This window comes from Verticillium dahliae, genomic scaffold (assembly GCF_000150675.1).
Source record: "Verticillium dahliae VdLs.17 supercont1.1 genomic scaffold, whole genome shotgun sequence".
Classification (NCBI taxonomy): Eukaryota; Fungi; Ascomycota; class Sordariomycetes; order Glomerellales; family Plectosphaerellaceae; genus Verticillium; species Verticillium dahliae.
In genome coordinates this window covers 1,473,701-1,501,215 of record NW_009276921.1, presented here as the reverse complement: position 1 = coordinate 1,501,215, position 27,515 = coordinate 1,473,701, and the positions used below count along the sequence as shown (strand labels likewise).

The 27,515-nt window shown below is 57.3% G+C and overlaps 9 protein-coding genes across 9 annotated transcripts; 6 read left to right on the top strand and 3 right to left on the bottom strand.

The window, feature by feature from the left end:
- Window positions 1-1,805: 1,805 nt before the first annotated feature.
- VDAG_00448 (rho-type GTPase-activating protein) lies at window positions 1,806-5,985 on the top strand (the record flags this gene model as incomplete). The annotated part of the gene is made up of 6 exons (XM_009651825.1): window positions 1,806-1,883; window positions 1,968-3,495; window positions 3,560-4,461; window positions 4,565-5,384; window positions 5,434-5,570; window positions 5,621-5,985. The coding sequence occupies 6 exons, from the start codon at window positions 1,806-1,808 to the stop codon at window positions 5,762-5,764; spliced, it is 3,609 nt and encodes a 1,202-aa protein (XP_009650120.1). The 3' UTR covers window positions 5,765-5,985.
- A 427-nt stretch (window positions 5,986-6,412) lies between these two features.
- Window positions 6,413-7,330, bottom strand: VDAG_00447 (uncharacterized protein; the record flags this gene model as incomplete). The annotated part of the gene is made up of 2 exons (XM_009651824.1): window positions 6,413-7,116; window positions 7,204-7,330. The coding sequence occupies 2 exons, from the start codon at window positions 7,328-7,330 to the stop codon at window positions 6,413-6,415; spliced, it is 831 nt and encodes a 276-aa protein (XP_009650119.1).
- A 1,111-nt stretch (window positions 7,331-8,441) lies between these two features.
- VDAG_00446 (uncharacterized protein) lies at window positions 8,442-10,907 on the top strand (the record flags this gene model as incomplete). Its single annotated transcript, XM_009651823.1, has 2 exons — window positions 8,442-8,765; window positions 8,826-10,907. 2 exons carry the CDS (start codon window positions 8,442-8,444, stop codon window positions 10,905-10,907), a joined length of 2,406 nt encoding a protein of 801 aa, XP_009650118.1.
- A 1,160-nt stretch (window positions 10,908-12,067) lies between these two features.
- VDAG_00445 (triacylglycerol lipase) lies at window positions 12,068-13,547 on the top strand (the record flags this gene model as incomplete). The annotated part of the gene is made up of 2 exons (XM_009651822.1): window positions 12,068-12,203; window positions 12,904-13,547. The coding sequence occupies 2 exons, from the start codon at window positions 12,068-12,070 to the stop codon at window positions 13,545-13,547; spliced, it is 780 nt and encodes a 259-aa protein (XP_009650117.1).
- A 149-nt stretch (window positions 13,548-13,696) lies between these two features.
- Window positions 13,697-16,951, bottom strand: VDAG_00444 (coxI translation protein CYA5; the record flags this gene model as incomplete). The annotated part of the gene is made up of 1 exon (XM_009651821.1): window positions 13,697-16,951. One exon carries the CDS (start codon window positions 16,949-16,951, stop codon window positions 13,697-13,699), a length of 3,255 nt encoding a protein of 1,084 aa, XP_009650116.1.
- Window positions 16,952-17,342: 391 nt separating this feature from the next.
- VDAG_00443 (uncharacterized protein) lies at window positions 17,343-20,006 on the top strand (the record flags this gene model as incomplete). Its single annotated transcript, XM_009651820.1, has 5 exons — window positions 17,343-17,760; window positions 17,820-18,959; window positions 19,014-19,538; window positions 19,618-19,648; window positions 19,995-20,006. The coding sequence occupies exons 1-5, from the start codon at window positions 17,570-17,572 to the stop codon at window positions 20,004-20,006; spliced, it is 1,899 nt and encodes a 632-aa protein (XP_009650115.1). The 5' UTR covers window positions 17,343-17,569.
- A 1,142-nt stretch (window positions 20,007-21,148) lies between these two features.
- VDAG_00442 (heat shock protein SSC1) lies at window positions 21,149-23,431 on the bottom strand (the record flags this gene model as incomplete). The annotated part of the gene is made up of 3 exons (XM_009651819.1): window positions 21,149-22,947; window positions 23,175-23,301; window positions 23,405-23,431. The coding sequence occupies 3 exons, from the start codon at window positions 23,429-23,431 to the stop codon at window positions 21,149-21,151; spliced, it is 1,953 nt and encodes a 650-aa protein (XP_009650114.1).
- A 628-nt stretch (window positions 23,432-24,059) lies between these two features.
- On the top strand, window positions 24,060-24,459 carry VDAG_00441 (uncharacterized protein; the record flags this gene model as incomplete). Its single annotated transcript, XM_009651818.1, has 1 exon — window positions 24,060-24,459. One exon carries the CDS (start codon window positions 24,060-24,062, stop codon window positions 24,174-24,176), a length of 117 nt encoding a protein of 38 aa, XP_009650113.1. The 3' UTR covers window positions 24,177-24,459.
- Window positions 24,460-25,404: 945 nt separating this feature from the next.
- On the top strand, window positions 25,405-27,377 carry VDAG_00440 (uncharacterized protein; the record flags this gene model as incomplete). The annotated part of the gene is made up of 3 exons (XM_009651817.1): window positions 25,405-25,427; window positions 25,586-25,723; window positions 25,754-27,377. The coding sequence occupies 3 exons, from the start codon at window positions 25,405-25,407 to the stop codon at window positions 27,375-27,377; spliced, it is 1,785 nt and encodes a 594-aa protein (XP_009650112.1).
- Between the last annotated feature and the right edge of the window lie 138 nt (window positions 27,378-27,515).

Here is a 27,515-nt window from a genome sequence, read left to right as displayed (position 1 = left end):
CCCCTTTCCCCCCTTGGTACCTGGTGCCTTGTGCCCTGATTGTCTGGTGACGTCCAAACCTTGTGCCGCATGAGACCCTTGTCCCTGGGACTGGTGCAAGTAATGAAAAGGGTGTCCTGTTCCTGAAGGTCGTTCAGTCAGAGGGCGATTTTCTAATTGTGAACAAATTCCAGCCGCCGCAGGTTCCCTTCCGGCCGGCGGTGCAGTCTGACAGCAACCCATTCGCCGGTAAAATGGGGAGATGATGTCGCATCGCGTGGACGGAAGGCTTGAAATGAGCAAGATTGATCTCTGTGATGGCATGTCGAGCCAGATTGATGGACATCGCCAATGGGTCGGTTCGGGCGTGTTGCCTCGGCCTTGGGGAGGAACACATCTCGCATCGTCCCCTCACTCAATTTAACTCGGATGGAACCTCTCTCTCTTGGGGGGCAGAGATCGTCACCCTCATACTGTGCCACTGTGGATCAATTATCCTGGCTGTGAATCTCGTGCTGGTGCTGCTTGTGTCCTGGCTTCCCTGGTTTAACGTAGGTAGCAACCCTGGTCGCCGTTGTCTGCCGCTGCCAGCGCGCGCAGTCAACCAGGCTCCACAGTCTTCAAGGAACGAAGCCCTTCGCACTTGTCTGAGCTCTTTCTCTCTCGCCCCCTTCTGTTGAAGGCTCTGTTGAAGGCAGTTGTCATCGTCGTGGCTTGGGTGCCGGCCATACCCTTCTCCTCCTTCTGCCTCTGCCTGTCCCCCTATTCCATCTCATCACCAACTCCTTGGTTCACACGGCATCCCTCACCTTGCCTTGCTTGCCTCAGCTGGTTTTCCTTCGCCCGTCAACCTGCTAAGGAAACCAAGGACCACCATATACGCCAAAAGGCCCGCGCGCCCCCCTGGCCTTCGCCCGACAGAGCTAGCCCGCCTAGTGCTAGCACTGTATCGGTCAAGCAGCCTGCCTAGAGTTTCAACCATCTGGACTTTGTGCATTTGGAGCGCTTCATCTCAAACCGCCCCAAAAACCCCACTGCGACCTTGTCGACAGGACTCGAGCCACCAAGCAGCCAGTGTTGAAGGCAACCAGCCGCCTCTTTTCCACTCCGCCGTCGCTTGGATTGATCGTCTTTCCTCCGCTCTCCTTCCCCCTTCGTGTGTTTCCTCGTTCGCCTCCAGTCACAAACTCTAGCTCCAGCGTCTCGGGTCACCCAGGCCCAGCGTGCGACAGGACCCATCTGTTTCCCGCACCCATCCAACCCATCCCGCTCCAAGCCACCGTCCATTCGCTCGTCCACGCACCTTCACTTTACATTGGATGTTAGGGTGCCCCTCTGCCCTGCCGCTTCTGCTTCAGCTGCGCCAACCGTCCCTCCTGCCCTCGCCTTGCGTCTTGTCTCCCTGACACTGGACACCGCACCGCAACGGGCCTCTCATCCCCCATCCCCCTCTCCTCAAGGCTCACCGACAGCCCGTTTCCACGCTACCAAGCTTTCCAAGAAGCCAAACCATCCAAGCACCGACCGAGCCGACGCACGATCCCGCCGTCCAGTCGCCGCCGCCACCCACGCCCCCCCGACCTCCTGGCTTGAGCCTCGAACAGCGAACAACGAACGAGCCGCACGTCCGCTGTCGACGACTGCCTTTCATGCCCTCCACCTCCCACTAGTCCAATTCGCCTACCCTTCGTCCTTTGCTCGTCAGCCTCACCGTCCATGACGCTTGCCCCTCTGCGTCCTTGTGTCTGACATACGCTGGTGGAACGAAATCCGGTTTCTTCGCCTTTCGCCTTCACCGGCGAGACCAATAACCCTTAGCATACGACATGGCCGCCGTCATGGACGACTATCTCGACAGTCCCATGGACAACGAGGACGTCTTTCCTTGCAAAGGCTGTGGAGATGTACGTCTTTCCCACTGCCCTCGTATATTGTGGCCCCCCTCTGTTGTTCCAAGCCACTGACCGTGCTGTGCTCGGCCGATCTAGATCCTTGAGGAAGGCAAAGCGTTCGAACTTGGTATGTCCTCGCATCTCTCTTCCCTGCTTCCCATTGCCCTTCCACATGGTGCTACACAGTACATGCTGGCTCCCCTTACCAACCTCTCCTGTCCGCCCGCCCTCGCCTCTGGTCATGTCGTCACTTGCGCCATGCCGTCCATCATCTCCAAGTTTCACCCCGCTAACACTGATGCCTCTCCCTCAGCTGGCAACCGATGGCATCTCAACTGCTTCCGCTGTAACACCTGTGGAACTCTGCTCGATTCCGATGCGAACCTCCTCCTCCTCGGCGATGGCTCCCTCATCTGCAACAGCTGTACATATAGCTGCAATGCTTGCGGCAGCAAGATCGAGGAGCTTGCTATCCTCACCGGCGATCAGGCCTTCTGCGCAACCTGCTTCCGCTGCCGCAATTGCAAACGCAAGATCGAGAACCTTCGATACGCTAGGACGTCTCAGGGTATCTTCTGTATGAGCTGTCACGAGAGTCTCATGGCGAGACGCAGAAAAAAATCAAAAGCGGCAGCACAATCCAAAAGTCGAGAGAAGGACTCGTCTCCCATGATCACCGACAAGTCCCTACCCGCTCTCCCTCCCAACGCAATACCACCCAACGCCTTCTCCGACACGCGCGTTGACCCCGAGTCGGACACACCGACCGAGCTGTCGCCGCGACCTCGCGCCGCCTACCGGAACGATGCCGATTCGCGGGGCAGTTCCCGGCCGGCGCGCTCTCCTGAGCGGTCAACCGAGAACAGTGGCAAGGAGACTGGGCTAGGCCTACCTGCCGCGAGTTACCGGAACAACCGCAACTCGGCCATCATCGCCCCGCCGGATCTGAACGGCGGTGACGGCGACAGCTTCTTCATCCCTGTCGCTCTCGATCCTACCCCTGCCACCTCGACCCCGCGGTCCATGTCGGACAACTTGAACGATCCAGCGAAGAAGAAAGAAAGGGACTACTTCAGCGTGAATAGGACCAATTCGCAGAAGAGAACCGAGTCGCAATCATCAACACCGCACATCGCCTTTCAAGAAAAGGGACGGCAGTCGTCATCGGAACTGGAGCATGCCAAACTTCCCTCGCGCAAGGCTTCGACCTCATCCAGAAAGGATTCGGCCGCTGCTCTGAAGCCCTCGCCCGCCACTGACGAAAAGTCGCAAAGAACGGTCGCGAGTAACCCTCAGTCGATCAACGAAGACTTCAGGTTGCAAGACGCACCAAAGAGTAAGAAGGCTGCGAGCTCACGAAGCAACACCTCACCAACACTCCAGTCAGACAATGGCAGCGCCAAGGGCTCGAACGGCGTCTCGAGGCGGGAGCCGCCGTCTGAGTCCCCTCCTCGTCCCAGCATTGGTGACATGAGCGGAACGTCGAGGTCTTCCCTTGACTCAAGAAGGCGTGACGAAGACGATTTGCGACCGTCGCTAGACTCGATGCCTTCATCGCGTCCTGACGGCACCCCCAATAAGCCCATCGCGAGGAAGGAATTGCCAGCAACTGCTTCACGGATTGGTACGTTTCGAGTCACAGACCTTTGCTGATTGATTCGACTTGACTTGACTGACTTGCGTCGCAGCTCCATCAAAACCCCATTCGAACTCCCTATCAAGAACAGTGACCGAAGAATCAGCACCTCCCTCCAAGCTGGCACCAAGTCGCCCGCCCATGACTGAACAAAAGCTCAGCGACAGTTACATGCAACCGCGGAAAGCTCCTCCTCACCCCGGAGCGCCAGGGGCCTCTCCTTTGCCCTCTAAGGAGCCTGTTGGTACCCCTGGTGATGGGAAGACTGACGGCAAGACGGATAAGGAGAAGCATTCCCCCAAGCTTCCTAGGTGGAGCTCAGGTGGTGATTTCACCATGGATGAAGATATGGCCAGAATCTTGGGTACTGACGAGGGCTCCTCGTCTATTTTGCGCCGTGTCTCGAACGCCGTGCGCCACGGCCGAACGAACAGCACCGAGGCCAGCCATCCCCCGCAACGCGCCAGCGGACACACCCGTAGCGTCAGTGAGACGACTCGTGGCACGGCTTCTCCTCGATGGCCCAAGACGCCAATGGTGTTGGAGGATCCAAGTCCGGGCCACGAGATCAGCAGTCCCATTTCCCTGCACTCCAGCGACGACCCTGCCTTCCTGAAGCGGCAACTTCGAAACTCGGAGCAGCGTGTCGCGGAGTTGGAGCGTCAATTTAACACAGAAAAGGATCTCAAGCATCTCAACAAGAAGCTTGTGGAGAAGCGAAAGACTGTCTCGACACTGGACACGCAGACTGAGATCATGATCCGTCAGCTGGAGGTTCTCGCGGGATATGTCGAGAAGGCCAAGGAGACCAAGACGCCTGTCGATCCAAGGGACTTGGAAGACTCGGCTATCAAGGACTTTGTCCAGAAGCTGGACAAGGTGAAAGAGACCATGAGCGAAGCTATCGAGGTTCTTCACGAGGAGCGAGACGAATTGGTTGAGGAAAAGAACAAAGTCATTTGCGTATCCGAGACCGAGCTCTGCTCGAGTTCGAGCAGCTTTCCTCGAATACTGCCAGTCTGCTTATATTAACTCTATCCTGACGCATCAGATCCAGGAGCGCTTCAAGTCTCAGATTGGCGATCTGAAGTCGCCGAGCGGCCTTGGCATCTACAGCCAGAACAAGGGCCTCTCCGGCTCCTCGCTCAACCTTGCCGGTGACAACGGCAGCATGACGACGGGCACGACTTTGATGGCCCATGATAATGAGGAGCCAGCAGTTGTGGAAGCGAGGCCTCAGGTTGTCGACATTCGCAAGGGACAGGTCAAGAAGTTCAACTGGAAGAAGGGTACCAAGATGGCGCAGAACGTCTCCAAGGGCCTTAACCGCGCCGTCGTCGCTTTTCAACAGGAACGAGAAGGACGGCAGCATCCCGGTCTGACGGCAGACAACATTGGCATGCCGTACAACATGACGGTCTCTCAGGTCGAGGCCCCCGCCGCGATCACCCCCAATGGACCTAACAGGCCTCCTCCCAACCAAGGATTCGGCTTCTTCAAGAAGGACAAGATGCCCAAGTCCATGTCTGCCAATAACCTATCCGCTCAGACCGTTCCCGAGGCTCCATCTGTCTTGTTCGGCTCCGACCTTGCGGATCGCGCCGACTACGAGCGGCGCCAGATCCCCAGCGTAGTTACCCGCTGCATCGAAGAGGTTGAGCTTCGCGGCATGGATGTAGAGGGTATCTACCGAAAGACGGGCGGCAACTCGCAAGTCAAGATAATCCAGGAAGGCTTCGATAAGAACGAAGACTACGATATTTCAGACCCTGAGCTAGACATTACGGCTGTCACCAGTGTACTGAAGCAGTACTTCCGGAAGCTTCCTCAGCCGCTCTTGACGTACGAGATCTACGATCAGATCCTCCAGTCCAATGGTGAGCCTCTCAACCAATGTGCAAGATGACCAATGCTAAACCTACCCAGCGTTCGCTGACACGCCAACCGAGCGTTGTGATTTCCTGCGCAAGACTTTTGCATTGATGCCGCAGCAGCATCGTGATTGTCTCGAGTTCCTCATGTTCCATCTTGCTCGCGTTGCCAAACGCGAGCCTGAGAACCTGGTCAGTACCGGAGCCGTGAACTCATTGTATCGGTTTGCTAATTGTACTAGATGTCACCCAAGAACCTCGCCGTCGTGTTTGCGCCCACCATCATGCGAGATACCAGCCTTGAGCGCGAGATGACGGATATGCACGCGAAGAACTTGGCTGTTCAGTTCGTCATTGAGAACAGTCACACCATCTTCACCGAATGAATTGAGTCGGAGTAAGGGCGCTCACGTCTAGACTCATCCACACGAACCCTCCTGTATATAACTATACCCATCCACCCACCCCCTCCACGACTTGATGCCCGGGCCCTGCCTTCATTTCAGGTTCCTTGAGGAGTTAGCTACTGCGCGGAGCCGGTGGTTTTGATATCCCGCTTGAAGCCTTGGATTTTCCATTGAGCTCTTTCAAATTCATTCGCCTTGTCAAAATCCATACCATGCGTAGAGAAGCGTGACAGTTTGCGTTGGGACATTTAATGATATCCGTGCTGGGTTTTTCTTCTTCTTGGATTTCGTTGAAAGCGATTTTGGACACTGAGGAATTGTTCGTAGTGAGAAAAGGTGCCAGAATGACATGGCTGTCCCGCCAGCCACTTGTGTGCGCTATGCGACCGAGTGGAGAACCAGGCCAAGCAACCAAAGATTAAGTTAACAGAGTATCACGGAGAGGCAGTTGTAACCTGAAGTCTGCGTATAACGACGTTGCTTATTGCGAAAAAAGAACGCTGCATTCGCCGCCTGTGGAGCATTGATTTGTCTCGACTGCTTTCTATATCCGTCCGTCCCTAAACACCCAAACGCCGCCCGTAGCAATGCATTGTTTTTTCCATGATGGATTCGATTCTCTCCAGCCTATGCGCCCGTCATCCTCCGGACCTTCTCCAGCAACAGGTTGCTCTCGCGGCCCAGCTTGCGCTGGCCGTTCTCGCCGCCGCGGCGTGCCTTGGCCATGGCGCGGCGGTAGCGCTCGCGGTCGGCGACCTTGCGCTCGCGCTCCTGGGTGCGGCGCTCGGCCTCGGCGGCGCGGGCGGCGGCCTCGGCGCGGCGCGTCTCGGCCTGCGCGAGCTGCTTCTCGTAGTAGCCCGGCTTGTGGCCGCGGCGCTTGGGGTTGAAGTAGGCGCCCTTGCCGCGGACGCCGGACGGCTCTGCTTGCGTCGTGTCGTCGGCACCGGAGGCGGCGGCGGCGGTGGGCTTGATGCGGATCTCGTTGGGGTTCGGAACCTCGCCGTCGTTGTCGAGCATGGCCTGGCGGTCTGGGTGGAAGGCGTGGTCTTCGTCTGGGTTGGCTGCCGCGGCAGGGGCGGTGGGGGCTGGTGCGGAGGGATCGGGTGCCGACTGCGACGGCGAGCCTGGAGATGCTGCGGCGTCATCGGGGCTGGTTGAGGGGGCTGAGGGGTCCTCTGCTGGAGGGGAAGGGGGAGGCGGCGGCGCGGCGTTCTCGTGCTGGGCGGGGAGGGGCTTGGAGGGTGCGGTGGCGGCGAGCTCTCGCTTCTTGATTTTGGCGTAGGCCTTCTTGACCTTTGCGTTGGCGATCAGGCGCTCTTTCTTCTTGGTGACTACGAGCAGCCTCTGTCAGCGGTGACACGGGTTTGCGAGTTGGCGTGAAGAGGTGAGGTGGGGGGGGAGATAGCATGGGGACGTACGTTGGCGTTTCCATGGGCCGTCAGGGAGGTTGTCGGGGCCGACCTTGAAGCCCTTGCGGTGCTTCTTCTGGGGGGCGGAGGAGGCGCCGTCGTCTGTGTCGTCGCGCGTGCGTTTTTGCGGCGCCATGATTGTGCCGTCTGGTGGTGGTGGTGGTGGTGGTGACGATGGTTGATGTGAAGTGAGTGAGAGAGGGGGCGAAGTGGAGAGTCGGGGCTTTGGGTAGTGGTCTGCGAGCTGATGTATTCGTGACGTTTTGGACCAAGTTGAATTATGATGCCTTGTGCCAGTTCCTCGGTCGTGTCGCAAAGTAGAAGGCCGAGCCGTGTCGTGAGGATGTCGCCCTGGAAGCGATGCTTCTCATCTGAGGAGGATTTTTTTGAGGTTGGGATGAGAAAGTGGGGTCCCTCAGCCGATAAGAGAGTCCGATAAGACACCTCTGGATTTGACAGAGACACGGCCAGCCTGCCACCTTGATCACCTTGATGCCAGCACTTGCAGCAGTAGCAGAGCACCCCAGACCCTAGACGTCCAGCGGGTGATGCGCTGAAATGGGTCCCTCCCCAGGGCCCTGCAAGCCCGGGCCAGGTGATGCAGCGGGTCTGTCTTAGGGGCATCCTTAGCGTGTCCATCCCCGCCGGCTGATAGGCCGCGCCTCTTCGCTAACCCCAAAGAGGGCCCTGATCATGCAGCTGATGGAGAAGTTGGGCTCCAGAACATGACGATATCGCAGTTGGCAGATGCATCTTTTTGCATGCCGTCTCCTCCACACCAAGGACCCTTCTGACCGCCGTGTGCTCCTTATCAAAGGCGAGCGGTCTGCCCTCTGTGGTTCATGGTTCATGGTTCATGGTCCATCGTCCATGGCACCTTTTTTTCTTTCGCGACTCTTTATTCGGATTCCTCTACGTCGGACTGAGTTGCCAGCCAGTACATGTACAAGGGCCGCTGGATCCAACCGAAGCATGACGCCTTAGTACCTGCTTAGTACAGTGCCCACTGATGACGTCCCTTGGTCCCCCATCTCGGCTCTTCTGTCACAGCTCTCTATTTGCCTTTCCGCCTTGTCGAATGACTAACAGCCACACCACCTCCAACAAACAACACATTGCACCTCATGACAAGGCATGACGGAAGACACCCCTGCAAGCCCTCACGCCGCGAAGAAAAGCTTGCCTTCTGAGCCGCAGCAGTGCTGTGGCTCGGTATAGCACTCGATTGTACCGTCTACATCTTCGCCATGCCCATCTTCCAGGCCGACCTCGAGCTGCTGCTGGAAGGACAAGCTCACGATGCTCCCACCGAGCCGAGCCCTGCCACGGCTGGTCAGGCTCGTCAATCTCGGCCAGCGTCCTCCTTCCTCCACCCCAATCTGGAGCAGCCAGCGCTGTTGAGAAAGCTGTCGGAGGAAAGCATCCGCACCGAGCTGTGCGAGGGTCCCGTTCCCGATAGTCCCCGACCAGCAACTGCAGACGCAGACCTTGAAGCGAGCACTTCAAACCGTGCAGAACTAATTGAGAGATTGAAGAGGGGAGAGTCTCCTACCTGGATTCCTGCTCGTCGTGTAAGCTCCTTCTGGGGGGGCTGGCCTCTAGTCAAATGACAATCACTTACATTCGACCAGCTCGAGTCGTTCTATGACGGACCACCACCACCACGCCAAACCCGGAGCCCACGCCCACCAGCCGATACGTCCTCCCTCCTCCCACCTGCCGATATCACCCCCGAAAAACTGAAGGACGTCATAGCCGTGGATGAGGAAGCCAGGCTGAGAGACGGGTTGAACATCCAGAGGCCGAGGTCTGCCCTACATAGCGGTGACTTCACCCAAATCCACGCCCACGCCCACCCTCTTCGAGACAGCGAAGACCGGACCGGACCAGCCCCATTACAACCCCCTACTCACTCCTGGATAGCAACATCTCCGCCTCGTGGGTACTCGCCGTTCGATCTCAACCAGGGATTGTCGGTTCCGCGCAATGACGACTACCAATCCATACCGTCATCATTATCATCCTCCTTCTCCTCCAACTTTGCTTACAGACCGCCCACGAGTCCTCTAGTACAATCCGAAAGCAACGACGAGTTTGACCTGGTGCAGCCGATCCGCAGCATGAGCTCTGCTTCCACGCCAGCCAGCCTCCGACGACACACACTGACTTCGAGTCCCTCACCCTTTGCTCTGCCGCCGAGGTCGGCACACTTGGGAGGATCCTTCTCGCACAAGAGAGAGTCTTCGTTGCCCTATCAGGCGCACCAGCCACGTCGTTCTCTCACCTCGACTCCCAACACGCCATGTCTGGGTCCATCGCCCTCTCCTCAGACCCCCGCGTTTCTCCGTTCGAGGAGACCATCCTTTAGCGATGCCTCCCCCTTGCAGCATGCTTCCATGGTCGGATCGTACGAGGAGAGTATTCTTCGCGGCCGCATGTCCACCAATCCGTCCAAACCACTCGACTTTCTGGCCCAGATTGGCGTTCTGGGCCTGGGAAAGTGTAAGCCCAGCCTGAAGTGCCCATCTCACGTGACGCTGCCATTTCCCGCCGTGTTCTACAGTTACGGAAGCAGTGCTGTGACTGGCCGCTCGCCCATGGAGGATGGACCGAGTCCGTATGTCGGTCAGATCGATCTCGAAAATGGCTTGCCAAGCCACGGCGGCGAAGATCGGACAAAGAAGAAGATGCACAGCCGGTATGCAGACCGCCAGGCGGCTGGTCAAGAAATCGGATCGCCGACCATATCCACCGAAGCCTTGGATCGGGAGTCGCACAAAGCCAGCCGCGCAAGGAGACGGTCAGGGTCGCCTCGAGCTCCGCCGGGCGGTAGCTATCGAGTCCCGGAGAAGGGACAGATCCAGATTGTCATCAAAAATCCGAACAAGACGGCGGTCAAGCTTTTCCTGGTGCCCTATGATCTGGCCGGTATGGAACCCGGCACCAAGACCTTCATCAGGCAGCGAAGCTACTCGGCCGGCCCCATCATTGAGAACGCACCCGATGATCCCGCGGCCAACAGATCCATATTACGCTACCTTGTTCATCTGCACTTCTGCTGTCCGTCCAAGGGCAGATTTTACCTCTACAAAAGCATACGCATTGTGTTCGCCAACAGAGTCCCCGACGGCAAAGAAAAGTTGCGCAACGAGACAACCTGGCCCGAGCCCAAGTTCTCCACATACAAGCCGATTCGGGTCATGAACCCGCCCCTCTCGAGTACCGGTCCCGGAGCCATGCTCGCCGCAGAGAAAGCTTTCCGGCGACGGAGCTCGGGCTTCTCATTTGGCCCCTCCGTGCAGGCCTTCGACGCCATGGATGGGGTCATGCACAGTCGGGCCCCGGCGCAGCACTCGTCGCCATCGCTGTTCAGTTTTGGGGGCAACACGCAGCCCGTGGACCCCATACCGCTCAGGTTGCCGTCGAGGAATCGTCTGGGCAGCGATGTCAGCGACAGCACTGACACGACAGGCCTGACCGGTCTGCGATCCCCGGGTTCATCGCAGACCAGTCGACCAACGACCAAGGACGGCCTGGATGCGCAGATTGCTCGGTACGAGAAGCTCAACAAAGGCGATGTCGGGTACGGAGGCAATGCCTTCGCTGGGCTTGGCCGGGGAAGCCCTTCTGGGACTGAGGGTCTCCTTTCACAGCGCTTGCGCTCACTCGGCGTTCAGGGACAGGGTAGTCCCCCGCCTGACGACATGGACTGAGTCTGCTACGTTTACTTCCATCATTGGATTATGGAGTTTTTCAAGGGTTTTTTAAAAGAGCATCTGGGAGGAGTTGAGTGACACTTCATTTTGTAATTAGACGACGACGTGCCGAGAACTAGCTCGGCCATCGCATTCAGGGACTCGGAAAGCGGTTCGGAGCTGGACGACGGCCAGCCGGTGAAAATAACTATACTAGCAATACTATAACAACCTCTCTTATCATCATGGGGTTCCGAGACATGGAACAACATTGGGAGTGGAAGGTGGTGCTGTCTCTTGAGTGGCAATGAGGCTGACTCCTTCAGCGATCCCTTTTCAAGTGCATCATATTGGAACTGTGCCTGCCGGGCTCACGAAGACATTAGGGCTCCTCGTTGATTGTTCTTGTTCTAGGTGTCAGACTGGCAGTAGGTGACAAAACAAAATATGTCAGAAGATGTCTGAGTAAGGAGACTATTGTTTAGCCTGATCTTGAACTCTATCGAATTCCGTATACCTCGTACAGAACTCACAGCTTATACAGTAACATGATCTCATTTTTGAAGTTCAGCGTGACACAGTTCTATTACTGATCTTTAGCTGGCTCCGAGCCATACATCCAGAGGGGAACAGCCTTGTACCGGAGACTGGACTGAGATCCTTTGCAGCTCCATCCTGACCATGCGTAGACCTGCTTGTTTAGATAAATCTTCGAAATTTCCTACCTCCCCAATACCTATTAGCGAACGTTGACGATGCGGATTGAACGAATTTCCTCGTGGGACTACTGTTCCATTATTAAAAATGTTAGTCTTCTTAATGCTGATATTTTTGTTGACGATATAATCCCATTTAATTCCCATAGCACTGACCTGCGATGGCCGAGGTGCTCGACAGTCACATCGCTGTCATGTATATAAGATACTACTGGATGCAGACGAGGTCATAGAAGAAGGTGAGACTCCAGCTCGTGTTGGATATGGACCTTATACCTGGCTGACCCTTTAGTGCCGTAGTTAACTTGAGCCTCCCTCGAGAACATAGTCGATAGACTGCCGCATATTCTTCAGGCCCGCGCCCATCTGAACCAGAAAGCTGCGGGACCCGTGCAGGGGAACTTTGCTGGAGTTGCCGAAACACATGACGAGCGGGATGCTAAACATGCCAAACTCGCCGACATGCACGCTTGCCACTACTTCAGAGCTCGGGACGAAGTCGGCGCGACCGAGGGGCTCATCGCTCCTGTCGCATGCTTCCTCTCTCAGTATTATGTCACCGTAGAATTCAACAAACTTAACCAGCATGCTGATACCCGTAAATACCGCTGGGATCCAGTTCAAACGGTACAGAGGCTGACCTTGCGAGTGGAGGATTCCATCGGCAGGGAACATCAGACGATCTCGCGGGACGGCACCCCTGAAACGCGGATCGCCACTCGCCCGACCTCACTGTCAACCTTTGTCTGATGAATATCAAATACCCTCGTTTCCAGCAAGCTGTATTCTCACTGGCCTGATCGCGTAAGAGCGACGCATTGCGACTTGGGGAGGAGAACCATCTCATGAGGCGAGTCGAAGGCCAACCGCCGCTCACGACAAGATCTTCGCAAAACCACCACAGGCTCAGGAAGTCATGATGACATTTCTTTTTACTCGTAACTCTCGTCTCCCGTCTCCTGCTCGTATCGGCTGCTGCGCTGCCAATACCAATAACCCCTCGATCCCCAGACTTCCTAGACGATCTCTCGGGCATCACCGACCATGTCGTGACGATCTCGATATCCGTCGTCCGCGCTCTCAAGACAGCCATCCGAGACGACGCGCTGGTCAGAAATGCCCTCGAGCCTTTTCTTGACGGCAACGACACCGCGTCGGCAACAGCGGTCTGCCCGGACGTGGCAGTCCTCTTCGCCCGCGGCGCCAAAGAGCCAGGCAAGTCAATGTCGCGTTCGAAATCCGTTACACGACGTCCTCCCCCCGACTGTAAGATGACAGCCAATTAACCATCGCTCCAGGAAACGTCGGCTTCCTCGTCGGCCCGCCCCTGTTCCAGGCCCTGGAGACGTACATCAACGGCACATCGCCCCTGGCGATACAGGGCGTAGAGTACGGCAGACTCTCGCGTGCCGACGCCGGTGCTCGCGTGGCTGCGTTCGCGGCCGCGACGACGGCGCGGTGTCCTGGATCGGGGATTGCCATGGCGGGATACTCGTTCGGGGCCAAGGTTGTGCGGAGCGCGCTCGCTCGGGGCAACAGTACCGTCAGGAGCGTGGTGCTCTTTGGCGATCCAGAGGAGGGGGCGCCGGTGGAGGGTGTGGATTCTCGGTTCGTGAAGACATTTTGTCACGAGGGGGATTTAGTTTGTCAGCGTACGAGTCCTCCGGCGACGACAGGTGCTGGGGACGACGATGGGGTGGCTCGGGGGGAAGGGCAGGATGGGGAGTTTCCGAGCAGCAAGAAGAGCGTGGTAGGTCCGCATCTCGATTACAGCCTCGACGCCCCGGCGGCGGCCATGTTTGTGATGCAGAGGAGCGGACTTGGGGTTGCGAGTGATGATGCGATGGACGAGGGGATGGCTGGAACAGTGGTGGGCATGGTGCAGCAGATCATGAAGAATGCCAACGGGGGTATAGACTCGAGAAGAAGATTAACAAGGTAGAAATGATTTCAGGGGATGATTGAATGTCTAATGCGCATAGTAGTGCGTATGCAAAAATGTCTATATGCCGATTCGTCATGATATCACAACAGTATATCCTACACCATTTATACACGTCTTTGAATGTCGGAGCGAACCCGGCTGTTCCATCACGGCAACTCACTCTCGACCGTCTTCCGCGACTCCTCCTTGGACAGAAAAGCGCGCCATAACCTTGGGCACTTCTCTTGCACGCGATGGAGCTGTGCCTCGATAGTGCTAGACCAGGGCGCCTCGGACTTCAGAACAACATACTGGTCGCGCAGCAAGTTCAGCGTGATGCCGTCAGGCCGTAACCACCGTGGCGCATTGCCTCTGCGCCGCACTTCGATAGGCAATGTCTTGGGTTTGCTGTGGCCGCGACGGTGAGGCGCCCAACCGCGCCAGCCAGTCATGAGCATGTTCTCGCAGTAGTCGCATGCCTGCTCCCACTGGCTCATCTCCACGAGCGCGCGGCAGATGTAATTCCAGTTGCGGCTGTCAAGTTTGAAACCTGCACTGGTGACCTTTTCCACCAGGTCGGTGAGCCCTTGATGATCCTTCTCAGCTGCTAACACGCGCTGCATCGAATGTACCGGACCGCAGAGGTCGTAACGATGACTGGGAAGGATGCCTGGTTTTTTGTACGTCTTGGGTCGGCCTTGCGCCAATGCTTTCTGCCAGGCGACTTCCCATGCTTCCTTGACCCGGTCGTGTTTGTTATCCAGGAAATTCGCTAGCATCATCGTGTCGACTAGCGGTAGTGGGGTGGATGCTGTATGATTCGACCCGCCCAGCATTGCCTTTGAATACAGGTCGAGGATCTCATGGACCGAGGCAAAGTCTCCGGACTGTGCGAGAACCACCATGGCGCGCTGAACAACACGAGCATAGGATCCTATCAAGTTCTTGTCGCCAGGTTGCCTCATCATCCAGCGATCGGAACCAGAATCCATGATCGGATCCTTGTATTGGCTCTGAAGCACTCTCTGAAAGTAGTCAACAAGAGACTTGCCCAGCTCGTGTGCTTTCTCAGGCGTGAGAGCCACCCGCTTAACGTCTCCTTCTTCGCCTCGGCGAGCAGTCGATTGCTGCTTCAGCAGGGCGTCCACCGTGGCGATCGACGTCTCCATAGACATGGGATAGCCTTTCTTTTCCATCGCAGCGCGGATAGCCTCGACCTTCCGCGGCTGGCCGGTCCGCAAAGCGCTCGACATGACTGTTGCGAAATGCTGCTCGGTGACAGGGAATGATTTGTCTTCCAGTGTCGATAGGAGAAGCTGGTATGCGTGGTCGGTTTGTTTCGTGTAAAGGAGAGACTGCAAAGCGAGATCGTACGTCACTGCGTTCCACTTGACGCCGTGCTCAGCCATGAGGTCCATTGTCCGGTATGCGCCTCCCAAGTTCCGCCGATGTGATTGATACTTGATGAGACAATTCCAGAAGTAAGCATTGTCTCCTTGAACTCCTTTCCTCGTTGCAGAAATGCAGGCTAACTTGGCTTCGTGAAAGCGATCGTTCTGGCAATACGCCTCGACCAGGCCGTAGACAATGGCAGCATCTACCTCCACTTTCAACTCTTGAGCCTGTTCAAAGAAGCTCTCGGTCCTCGCCAGGTCGCCCTTGCCACCGGTCATGGCCATGATGGTACCGAAGCTGACCGAATCAGGAGCGACAGACTCGGAGAGGTCCTCGAATGCTTGGATTGCGTCGTCGTAGCGATCCGCTCTGACGTAGGTTTTGAGCAGGATGTTCCAGCTGACAACATCCGGCGTCACGTTGTACTTGACTGTCAAGTCATCAAAGACCTGCCGCGTATCTTCTGGGATGCCGCGATTGCTGTATGCGTTCAGGACATGATTGAACGTCTCAGGATCCTTCATAATGCCTTTGTGATGTCCTTTGGCCACGTATTCGGACCAGAGCCTCTTGGTAGACCTGACATCGCCGCGTGAGGCATAAAATTTGAGGTACTTGCGGAATCCCCACTGATCAAGCTTGCCGTACGAGCGATGGAAATCCTCATAGACCTGCTCGAGACCTGCTACGTCGTGGGGATAAAAAACGTCGAACATGCCATGTAGTATACGCCAATTGATATGCTTGCTGAGCTTGCGGAATTCGCGGTAAATCTCAGCCATATGCTCCTCTTGGCCTCGTTCGACGGCTTTGTTGAGATAGATCGAGTACCACTCTGAGTGGGAAATGACCTGAAGGAGATGCAGGGCTTCGTCCGGCTTGCAAGGCTGCACCAAGGCGCGCTTGGATGCTTCTCGGAGTAGCCTGACAAGGCCGTCAGTGGCCTCAGCATCAGACGGAGCTGACCTGGGCCGGTTTCTCCTTCCCTGTTTCGGCTTTGCCTTGGGACTCAGATCTGGCAGGCCCTCAAATGCCTTGATGTTCTCCATGAATGCAAGTACTTGCGTGCCTAGGTCTGGAACTGCCAAAAGTGGTGACAGATCGCCTGCTTGTACCCCTTTCGCCGCAAACAGGTGTCTGTAGGGCGTCCAGATCTCACGAATGAGATCCCAGGCCGAGTGTCGAAAGGCATGGGCAAGGAGGTGCCCAAGCCCACCCACCAGCTCCCGCTCCTTGAGTGCCGTATGATATATCTTGAGTGCTCTCTTGACATCGCCTTGACGAAGCTCGGCGGCCACTGCTGCAGTCAGGATGGGGGGCGTCCAAGAGGACGGGTCCATCTCGGAGAAGAGGGCGAGAACGCGATCGGCGTTGGCGGCTGACGTTGATCGGTGAAAGTATGCAATGACTTCTGGACGCAGATCAGCCCTGCGTTGGGTGTTCAGCTGCCGCCACAAGTCCCAAATCTGCCCAAAGTACTCGGCGTCTTTCCGTGCCATGAGCTCCCTCATCAGTTCTGGCTGCGCGTCGGCAGCGGCGGCGACATGCTGGCCATCGTATTGCTCGGCATATTTTGTGTGGTTGGCGACAGGCGCGATCGTTTGAGCCGATGGTGATGCAGTGGAAGGGGCACCATGTTCAAAGATATCCGCTGGTTCGGGGGCGGCATGTGCGTCGTGGGATGCAGAGGTGAAGAGCCGAGTCGTGCCTTGCTGAGGCTGTCGCTGGGCAGAGGATGTTGCAGAAGCGGGAGTCAGGCGCCGCAGGAAAGCCACGGTGCCTCGGGGGTAGAGAAAGTCGAGGAGAAAGGCCGAGGCGACGAGCCTGTCGGGAGTATGAGACGAAGCGACGGGCTCCCTCATACCCTGTGTATCGTGACCGTTGGGTGCCCATAGACTGGCCAGGTCGAGGGGCGCAGCGCCATGCTGCCAGAAGCCGGTGTGAAGGTTTCGCCGAGCTCTGACGGACGATGGAAGAGAACGTTGAAAGGTGCAGGGCTCCAACGCGGCAGCCGTTCTCTCCAGCATGGGCGCGGGTGTGTCCAGACGTCCAGACGGTCCTCGACGATGAGACGGGAAGTACGAGGACTAAGGCATGAGATATGGCATGCTGATGATGCGGAGGTGTTTTATGCTGTTGTCAACAGTTTTGAGGTGACGCTGATGGGGATTGAAGCTGTCTGCAAAAAGCTCTCGGGAGAGGGACCCTGCATCGAATGATCAGTCGATTGCCTCGCTGCAGAAAATCAATCGCGGTCCATCACGAGCGGGAGCTCGGACCACCGTCACGGCTCCACCACGAGAAACACGCCTTTTGCCTTTGAGCCACAGTCAGCCACAGCCACAGCCTACCCTAATTCCAAGGCGAAGGAAGAGTGAAGACAGTTTTGCCCCACCAACCCCCGCCAGACACTCGTTCAGTGAAGTGAATGCTTGGTTGATTGAGTGGCTCGACCAAGACGTGCGACGGTCCGAGATCACAGCCTTCGATCCTCCGAGCAGTCCTCGTTCATCAAACAGGCAAACAGGCAAACAGGCATTTGGTATTCGCGGCAGTCCGATCGATTCCATCCTTCATCGTCACCAACGCACCGGAAGAAGCTGCCGGCATCCGTCTCGAATCTGCCCTCGGGCGCTACCTCTACCATGGATATCACCAAGTTTGTCGTCTCTGGGCGGGACGCGGCACTCCTGTACGGCGACTATGCCACCTACCAGACGCAGCTGGGCAAGAAGCTCCTGAACTGCAGGAAGAAGCTTGGGATTGTTACCCGGAACAGGGGGAAGTTCCAAAAGAAGGACGAGGTCACTGCCGAGCAGATTGCGCAGAACCGCGAGTATGGTCTTGACCTCCCCACCATCTTGCCCGCCAGCTTGTTGACCCCCCCTCTCCCAGATACATGCATCTCCTTCTCCTGACTAGCGAAAGAGCCTGGGCCAATGCCATGAGCATCAAGGCTGCCCACTCTGCCGATACCGACGGGATCAACAGCCGCACTCGCAAACATATTGTCTCACGACTCGACAAGGCCGCCCGCACCGCGGAGACTCTTGTCGAACTCTTGGCTGAGGACCAAGCTGGCGCCGAGAGGGATGATAAGCTCGAGGCCAAGGCGTATGCTGCCTTGATCAGGGGCGCCGCGTCCTTCGAGAAGCAGGCCTGGGACCCCAGCGTCAAGGCCTACGCCGTTGCGCGCATCATCTACAGCGCCCTGGCCACGGCGGCCAAGGGCGACATCTACAAGGACCTCCTCTCCGAGACGATTGACCCGTCCATCCGCTATGCCGCGTACCAGGCAAAGACGCCTCGAACGGTCCCTGTGACGACGATTGCGCGCAAGGCCTTTCCTCAGTCCGATGCATGGCTCGTCCGACAGCTCAACGGTCTGAACCCCAACATTCTGAAGCAAGAGACTTCGGACTCGGCGGAGAAGTCGTCGGGCTCGGAGAATGCGCCAAAGACCCTGACCTGGCGCTCACGCGAAGTGAAGATTGAGGATGCGGCCATCTCGCTGGCGTGGGGCCAGGTGCAGGAGGCCAAGGCAAAACTCTCTGAACAGCTGGCTGCCCTTTCTGGGTCCGACCCTAAGACGGCGGCTGGTGCCTATGATGATATCCTTACGGCGACGCAAGATGCTGTCGACGCAACGAAGGAGGCGATCGACGAGCTGCGCGGGGAGGGCGTTGCCCAGAGCGACCCCCGCATGCAGAGCCTGCAGATTACCAGGACGGCCGTCAACTACGAGATGATCAGCTGGCGAATCGGACGCAACCGTGTTCTGACTGGTGAGCATGACGGTGCCGAGGAGAACTACCAGCCTTTGTCGCGCAAGAAGTCGAGGAAGGAAACCGCAGAGATTCGAAAGCGCAAGGCAGACCCGCCGAGTCGCCAGATTGCCAAGCTCCGCGAGCTTGTGGCTCTGTACGAGGGCATCCTGCAGAGCGTGCAGTCTGTTCGGGAACTACCTGGTGTGGCTGCTGATGAATCGCTGGCCCACCAGCTGGACGCAACGACCCAGTACTTTGGAGCTCTCAAGTATGATCATCTCCACCACTCGTCATGTGCGCAGCAATGCTAACCTTTGTACAGGGCCCTCACGATCGCTCGCTCGCACAACATCGTTGGCAACCCCGTCAATGCTCTCGCGCTGATCAACCACGCACGCGACGAGGCGCAGGCCGCGGCGCCCGCCCTCGCCAAGGTGCCCCAGCCTTCCGCCGGCTCCCCTCGTAACATCCAACCTGTTACCGAGGACGCCGAGTACCTCCATGATTTCCTCGACGGCGAGCTGCAGCGCCAGCGCGCTCTCGTCCACATCTTTAACCTCCAGAAGGAGGCGGCGAAGGCTCAGGAAGCCGACGGCCGGGCGCCTCCGCTCATCGAGCGCCTGCACCAGTACCCCGTCGGCGGCGTTGACCTCACCAACATTGTCGAGATCCCGCCGCAGGTTGCGCCCGTACCCGTCAAGCCCATCTTCCTCGACATCGCCTGGAACTACATCGACTACCCTCGCGAGGGCGGCGCCGCGCCCGAGTCGAAGCCTCAAGAGAAGGCGGCTGCTGAAGACAAGACCGCGCCGCCCGCACAAAAGAAGGGCTGGTTCGGCTTTGGAAGGTGAAAAAAACACGGCCCGTTTTAGCTGTCAATCATATCATTCATCGTGTTCGAGGCGCGCCGACTTGCTGTGACCCAGTGCAGTGCCCATGTTCCACAACCTGCGACATGTATCCTTGTTGCCCAACGGGCGAGATGGTGCTCGTAAAGCAGTTTCATCGTTTGATGACCAGAGTGAAGGTGTTGTGCCGATTGACCTCAACAAAGAGCCCTCCTAGTCCAAAACGACCAAGCCATTGTTTTTTCTTGTGCGCTCATGTCAGGTACCTCCTTTCTCATTGCAGCATGTGCTCCCGCAGACGGACATAAAGGCCCTTCGACCACCCGTCCTCCGTCTCCCATTCTCCCCTACTCAAGCCCACCACTCGAAGGCCGAGAAGACCCGACCGCAGCAGGCGACAGTAGAGTAACAAGGTACGACTCCTAAACCACCCCTCCCTGGCTAACAAGTGCTAGGTCAAGCTCTAGGTCTGAACAACTTCAAGTCATAAACCATCCCGCCACCCGGCCAGGTAAAGTCCCCCTCCCCCCCCCAGGCTAACAAACGCTTGGTGAATCGCAAGAGGCAGGTAGACGGAACACAGCGTCACTCAAGGTACGTTCCCTCCGCAACCCATTTCATTGACATTAGGCAGAAACACAAGAAAAATGACAAAGAACACATCGTCACCCAAGGTACGTGCCCTCTACATCCATCCTCATTGACATTAGACAGGAACACAACAAAAATGATACAGAACACATCATCACTCAAGGTACGTTCCCTCCGCATCCATCCTCATTGACATTAGACAGGAAGACAAGAAAAATGACACAGAACACATCATCACTCGAGGTACGTTCCCTCCGCATCCCATCCCCATTGACATTAGACAGACAAAAAAAAAAGACAGTGTATATCACGCCGATCTTTTCCATCTGCCGACATATCATGTGGTCATGGTGTTTCGCACAGTAGTCTTCTTTATCTGCATTTGTGCTGGGCACGACAACACTCTGAAAGACAAGGCAGCATGGCCTCGGCCCGGTCGCCGGCCTTGAAGCTGCGGGCTGCATGTGGCTGCTTGTTTATTCTTAATACTGCGGCTGCAAGAAAGGACTCCGGGTTTTGGTTCATAGATTGCCGTCCTACTCACAACGGCCGAGCATGGCAGGTAGTCACAACAGACCAATTAATTCTTGCAAAATAGCAACATGTGTCTATGGTACAATGTAAATTCTTCTTGAGAGGGGATGTAGGATTATCTGCGTCTAGCTACTCAACAGCTTTGTACATTTGCAGCCGCCCAATGGTCCCCCGATCCATGCCTTCATGTCATGAATACCACACAGGTATCTCGAGTCAAAATCTTTTTCATGCTCCAACGCCAGTTTCCCTCTGCCCGCGCGCGCAAGTATTAAAAACAAGGTAAAAGGGGAGGGGGTAAAACAAGGGAAGCGTGCCGGTTGAGGAATATGAGTACAGTTGAGAATACAGTGGGGGTTCGAAGGCCTTTCTCGGCCTTCCAGCTATTCAGACACGATCCTAGCATGTTGTTTTGTGTTGTTTTCAGTTTGGGTACAATGGAATTTCCGTTTTTTTTTGGGATCCAGAAGAGACGAGGGACCATTTAAGGCTTCTTCTCCTCCTTGTTCTCGGAGGTGTTCTCCTGGGAAGAGGACTGCTCGCCAGAGTCGTTGCGGGCCTTGTGCATCTTGTCGAAGAGGTTGAGGGAAGCGACCTGGAGGTCGTCGGTCTTCTCCTTGATCTCGGCGGCGGTGGCGGTGCCCTCACCAGCGAGGCTCTTGGAGACGAACTCGCGGAGAGCGGCAATCTTCTCGCGGATCTTGTCGGCCTCCTCCTTCTCGAGCTTCTCGGCGTACTCGTTCAGGGCACGCTCAGTGTCGTTGAGGACGCTGTCGGCGCGGTTGGCAGCCTCGATGGAGCCCTTGCGCTCCTTGTCGGCCTCGGCGTACTTCTCCGAGTCCTCAACCATCTGCTGGATCTCGTTGTCAGACAGACCAGAGCCGGAAGCAATGGTGATGGACTGGTCCTTGTTGGTGGACTTGTCCTTGGCGTGGACGTGGACAATCGAGTCAGCGTCAATGTCGAAGGTGACCTCGACCTGGGGAACACCGCGGTGCGCAGGGGGGATGCCAACGAGCTGGAAGTTGCCGAGCATCTTGTTGTCACGGACAAGCTCACGCTCACCCTGGTAGACCTTGATCTCGACGGCGGTCTGGAAGTCGGCGGCCGTGGAGAAGACCTGGGACTTCTTGGTGGGGATGGTGGTGTTGCGGTTGATCAGACGAGTGAAGACACCGCCGAGGGTCTCGATACCGAGAGAGAGGGGAGTAACATCGAGCAGGAGAAGGTCCTTGACCTCACCAGAGAGGACAGCACCCTGGATAGCGGCACCCATGGCGACGGCCTCGTCAGGGTTGACCGACTTGGCGGGCTCGCGGCCGAAGATGCTCTTGACGGACTCGGACACCTTGGGCATACGGGTCATGCCACCAACAAGGATGACCTCCTGGATGTCCTTGGTCTCGAGGTTGGCATCCTTGAGAGCCTTGCGGACGGGACCGATGGTCCTGGTGATGAGGGGGTCCATCATCTTCTCAAGCTGAGCACGGGTGAGCTTGAGGTTGATGTGCTTGGGGCCGGAGGAGTCGGCAGTGATGAAGGGCAGGTTGACGTCAGTCTGGAGGGACGAGGACAGCTCAATCTTGGCCTTCTCGGCGGCCTCACGGATACGTTGGATGGCCATGCGGTCGTTGGACAGGTCAATGCCGGACTCGTTCTTGAAGGTCTGGACGAGGTGGCGGACGAGGTGGATGTCAAAGTCCTCACCACCCAGGTGGGTGTCACCGTTGGTAGACTTGACCTCGAAGACACCGTTCTGGATCTCGAGGACGGAGATATCGAACGTACCACCGCCAAGATCGTAGACGGCGACGACGCGGTCGGCGTCCTTCTCCATGCCGTAGGCAAGGGCGGCGGCGGTGGGCTCGTTGACGACACGCAGAACGTTCAGGCCGGCAATCTGACCAGCATCCTTGGTGGCCTGACGCTGAGAGTCGTTGAAGTAGGCAGGGACAGTGACGACGGCGTTCTTGACAGGCTTGGACAGGTAGGCCTCGGCAGTCTCCTTCATCTTGTTCAGGACGAAGCCACCGATCTGCGAAGGGGAGTACTTCTGGCCACGGGCGGAGACCCAGGCGTCGCCGTTGCTGTGCTGGACGATCTTGTAGGGAACCTCCTTGATGTCCTTCTGGACCTCAGCATCGGTGAACTTGCGGCCGATGAGACGCTTGGTGGCGAAGAGGGTGTTCTCGGGGTTCACGACGGCCTGACGCTTGGCGGCAACACCGACGAGACGCTCACCATCTTCCGCGAACGCAACGACGGAAGGGGTTGTGCGGGTACCTGTTGACTTGGTTAGAGCATGCCACTGGGGTTACGATTTGGCGCCGTGTGACTGGTGACTGACCTTCGGCGTTCTCAATGATCTTGGGGATCTTGCCCTCCATGACGGCAACGGCGGAGTTGGTGGTACCTGTGGATGGCGTGGTCAGCATGACTGTCGCGGCGATGCGCCACAAAGCTTCCGGAAAGCTTTTCATGCAGGCACAAAGGAGGCGTTGATGACTTACCGAGATCGATACCGATGACGGTGCCCGTCACCTTGCCCTCGGCTTCCGTTGACTCATAGCGAGCGAATCTGGTAGCGAAGGAAGGACGAGCGAAAGCAGCAGCGCGTGCTGAGGTAGCTCGGGGAAGCTGTCGAGGAAGCTCAGTTAGCCGGCTGTTGGAGCAGGTTGGTGATGCGCGCGTGCGCGAAGAGCTCAACTCGACGCGATGGCGCAGACGGACTGAGACTTACAGCTCTGGAAAGACGCGAGGCCATCATTTTGGCTGTGCTGTGTGGGTAGGAGAGAGGGGGGGTATATAGAAAGAGACAGAGAGATGGATTGGAGGAAGAAAAGGATGATGCACGCGGCAAGTGACGATGGAAAGGGGAGGGTTATTATTTGGGGGGGATGGAGGAGTGATGATGGCAGTAAGGAAGGAGACGGGGACGAAATTTTTTGGGCCGAGAGCAATCATCGCCCCCAGTCGTAGAAGCCGACCGAAAGCCGCAGGGGCCCCATTCCAATCCCCCCCTGTCCCCACAGCCATTTGCACCCATTTGCCCGGAGGAACAGTGCCGCCGTGTGCACGTGACTGACTCTTCAGGGATCAGGGCTCATGCAGGCTGTCGTCAGTACTGCAGCCTGCACATGCGTCCAGCCTCGTCGTTGAACATGCACTGTGATGCGTCCAGCCTCGTCGTCGAACATGCACTGCGATGCGTCCAGCCTCGTCGTCGAACATGCACTGCGATGCGTATCATGCCATCAAGCTGCTTGAGCAGTCGGTAAAGACACTACGACGAGGGTTTATGTCACAGCATCATGGCGATATGGAATGGAGGTCACTCACAGAACTGGCCTCGTCCCCGTTGTTTCTTCATGTTGAGAGAAGATGCTGCATGAACTATGAAGGCATCCTGGCGAGGCTTCCGTGATATTGAAGTGGAAATCGTCATGGAAGTATCTAGGGAGTCTTCCCAGGACAACTCGCAGCGCCGGAATCCTGTCAAGTTCAAGTCCTGAAAACAGGCAAGCATGCTGAAGTTGGATTGAATTCTCACTTGTCGTGGGTGTACTCAAATGTCCAGCTGATTCCAACCACTTATTTCGGACTTCCGGTCCACGCTCACACGGATGGTATGCACGCAAAAGAGCTCCCGACCTCCTCTTTCATATCCTAGTATACCAGCAAGGAGAGGATATTCGACATGTCCAGTATCCTTTTTAGAGTATCTTCTTCAGAGGCGATCGAAGAACGAGCACGAGGTCCACCGCGTGGATAACTTGGCAAGCTTGGATAGTGGATGGGATTGGAATTTGGGTCTATCAGGATCACCGTACAACACTTTGCAGCGGACGATAGCTTGGATGGATAATACAGGGGAGAGCCATCGGGCCCCAGCATGATTCCCTTTTTGGGACGACGACTGAGGTATTCAGATGCTGGACCAACATGCATCCGGGTGATTCTGACAAGCACATCAGGCGAATGCCGCTGTAGCTGAGCTCTGAGCTCTGAGCTGCATTCATTGAATTGTAGGATCCGTCAAGATGGCATGGACATGGTGAACGTGGCGATTGTAGCTTCATCAGCCGAGATCTCGATGTCGAGATACTTCTGGCCGAGATACTTCTGGCGTCAGCAACACAAGGCGGAGGTCGAGGTACCGCAGGCGATGATGCAACCCCCAGACTGGCCCCTCCATGTACCCTTTGATTAGGTGTTCGCCCTTGACATCTCATCGACCAAGGCCATCACTGCTCTTCACCCACATTCCGTCCTCCTCTCCTCCATTTTCATTCGTAACATTTACAGTGGTCGTCAGCGACACGTCACTTTGCTTCCTCGAACCTCTGCCTTCCACCAAAAACAACATCTCCCAGTCTGGAACCCCTACCGTCTGCATCTCGCCCCATTCCGTCTCCGCCGTGTTCCTGACCGAATCCTCACGCCGCAACTGCATCGGCATCGGCATCGGCATCGGCATCTGCATCTACAGCCGCATCGACGCAAACTACATCTTGATCATCTACCGCTGCCGTCTTCCAGCTCGCCTCAGGCTTATCGTCCTACCACACACTTGCTGCACGCTGCACGCTGCACGCGCCCGCCCGTCCTTCCGCCCGCCGCAACCCAAAAGTCGACAAGACGACAAAACGACAAGGCGACAAACAACAACACGAACAACAAGTGATCATCACTGCAAGCCTGCAGCAGCAACGGCGTCGCCAGCCTTAACTAGGCGCCAGCATGGCCGTCAAGGACGGCGTCTCGTACGACCTGCTCCCTCCTTCTCTCCCCCAGTCGACCCTGCATAGAAACATAGAAACATACAAACATACAAATACACAAGCACACACAAAACACTCTTGTTTGCTCCATCCATCCCGGGGACCAGAACTAGAACTAACCCCTTCCCTCTCCTCTGTAGATGCTATCCGACCGAGCGCCTGATCTCCCGAAAAGCACGACGACACTATCGCATCCCTGTCAAGTCGCAGTACGTCTCCCACTGCCGCTTCATCGGCATCATTCTCTTTCGCCTCTGGAATAACCTAGCCAAGAAGCTGTTCGCTGACCAACCTTCTGCGTGACCCAGACACTGGCAGCTGCGATCACTCATCAGCGCCGATGCCCACGATAGCGTGTATTTTCCCGGCGGCAATGGCGCCAACCACGTCCAGCGGCTGAACACGGCGACAAACGAGTGTGAGACTGTGCGGCTGCTGTCCTTCTCCCCACGGTGCCTCGTCGCCCAGAACGGCTGGGTGTGCTGCGGCGGCGAGACGGGCGAGTTCACGGCCCTGCAGGTGCACGACGCCCACGACGCCCACGACGCCCACGACGCCCACGAGGCCCACGACACCCTCAGCAGCGCCGCCAGCCATCTCGGCGACCTCCAGTCGAGCTTTGACATCGACAGCGACTTTGCCCGCATCGGCCTGGCCTACATGCGTCCAGACGGCTCCGTCATCCCGGGCACGCGCCTGCTCCCCCGCGCGAGCAAGACCTCGACGGCCAAGAGCATGAAGCTAGCGCGTGATAGGGTCAACTGCGTCACGCTCTGGTTCCCCCCGGACATGGCGCCGCCCGCGCCCGACCGGTACAACGAGCCCGTCGCTGTTCTCGCCAACAATGACAAGACGGTCGTCGTCATCAGCCTGCACGACTTTGAGGCCAAGGACAAGACGGAGCCCCTCGACATGGTCACATATCCCGACTACGTCAACCGTTCCCTCTTGTCGCCCGACGGCCGTCTCCTGGTTGCCATCCTCGACGACCCCTACCTCTACATACACCGGCGCGTCGAGAAGCACGACGACCAGACGGCCGCCGGTGACAGCAACGCGACCGCGTATCAGTGGGAAGAGGCGAGGAAGGTCTTGCTCAAGAGCCAGCGCAAGGGCGACCTCTCCGACAGCCGCGGCAGCTTTGCCGCCTGCTTTTCCCACTCGGGCGCTTATCTGGCCGTCGGCACCCAGTACGGCACAGTCTCCATCTTTGACGTCGAGACCCTGACCGATCTCGACGCCGACCCGCTGCTGACGACCTTTGACTCGTCGCGGCCCATGGTGAGCGAAGGCGCCATCCGCGACATGGCCTTTTGTCCTGGCCCCTTTGACCTGCTGGCCTGGACCGAAGATCGGGGCCACGTGGGCGTTGCCGATATCAGGTCTGGATTCGCGCAGCAGCAGATTCTCAACATCAGCGCCACCGACGACTTCAGCCACATCAGCATCCTCGACCGAAACTCGGTCGACCCGCGGCTGCTCGAGGGCCGGGGCGAGCGGAGCGACAATCTCGCCGCGAACCTGTCTTCGTCGCTGAACCTGTCCGACCTGCGCCGCCTCCGAGGCCCCGAAGGCGCAGACCGGCACGGCTTACCCCTGTCGCACGAGGAGACGGTCGTCCTCGAGGCCCTGCAAGCCGAACGCCGCCGCAGGGAGCAGACGGATCGCATCGCCGCCCGCCTCGCAGACCACTCGTCGGGCCCCACCCTGACGGCGGCGTTGACGGCGAGCGGCCGCCTCCCGCGGCCAGACAGCAGCGTCGCCAACAGCAACACCACCAACAACAACAACAACAACGAAGCGGGCGCTGACGACGTGGCGCGGGCTGTGCGTGAGGAAGAACGCGAACGGGAAGAGCGCAGCAACATTACGCGCGCCCTCAGCGACTGGCTGCACGACTCGCGCGAACGCGGCCAGGAGCGCGTGCGCTAGAGAGATGTAGTTGGGGTGATATACGTGTGTACTTGTGTATTTTTATTTATATACATGATATATGTGTAGTTCTTCTGTAGATCGCCTAGTTATAGATCTAGGGTACATCTAGATATATGCTCTATTGAGATTGTTCAT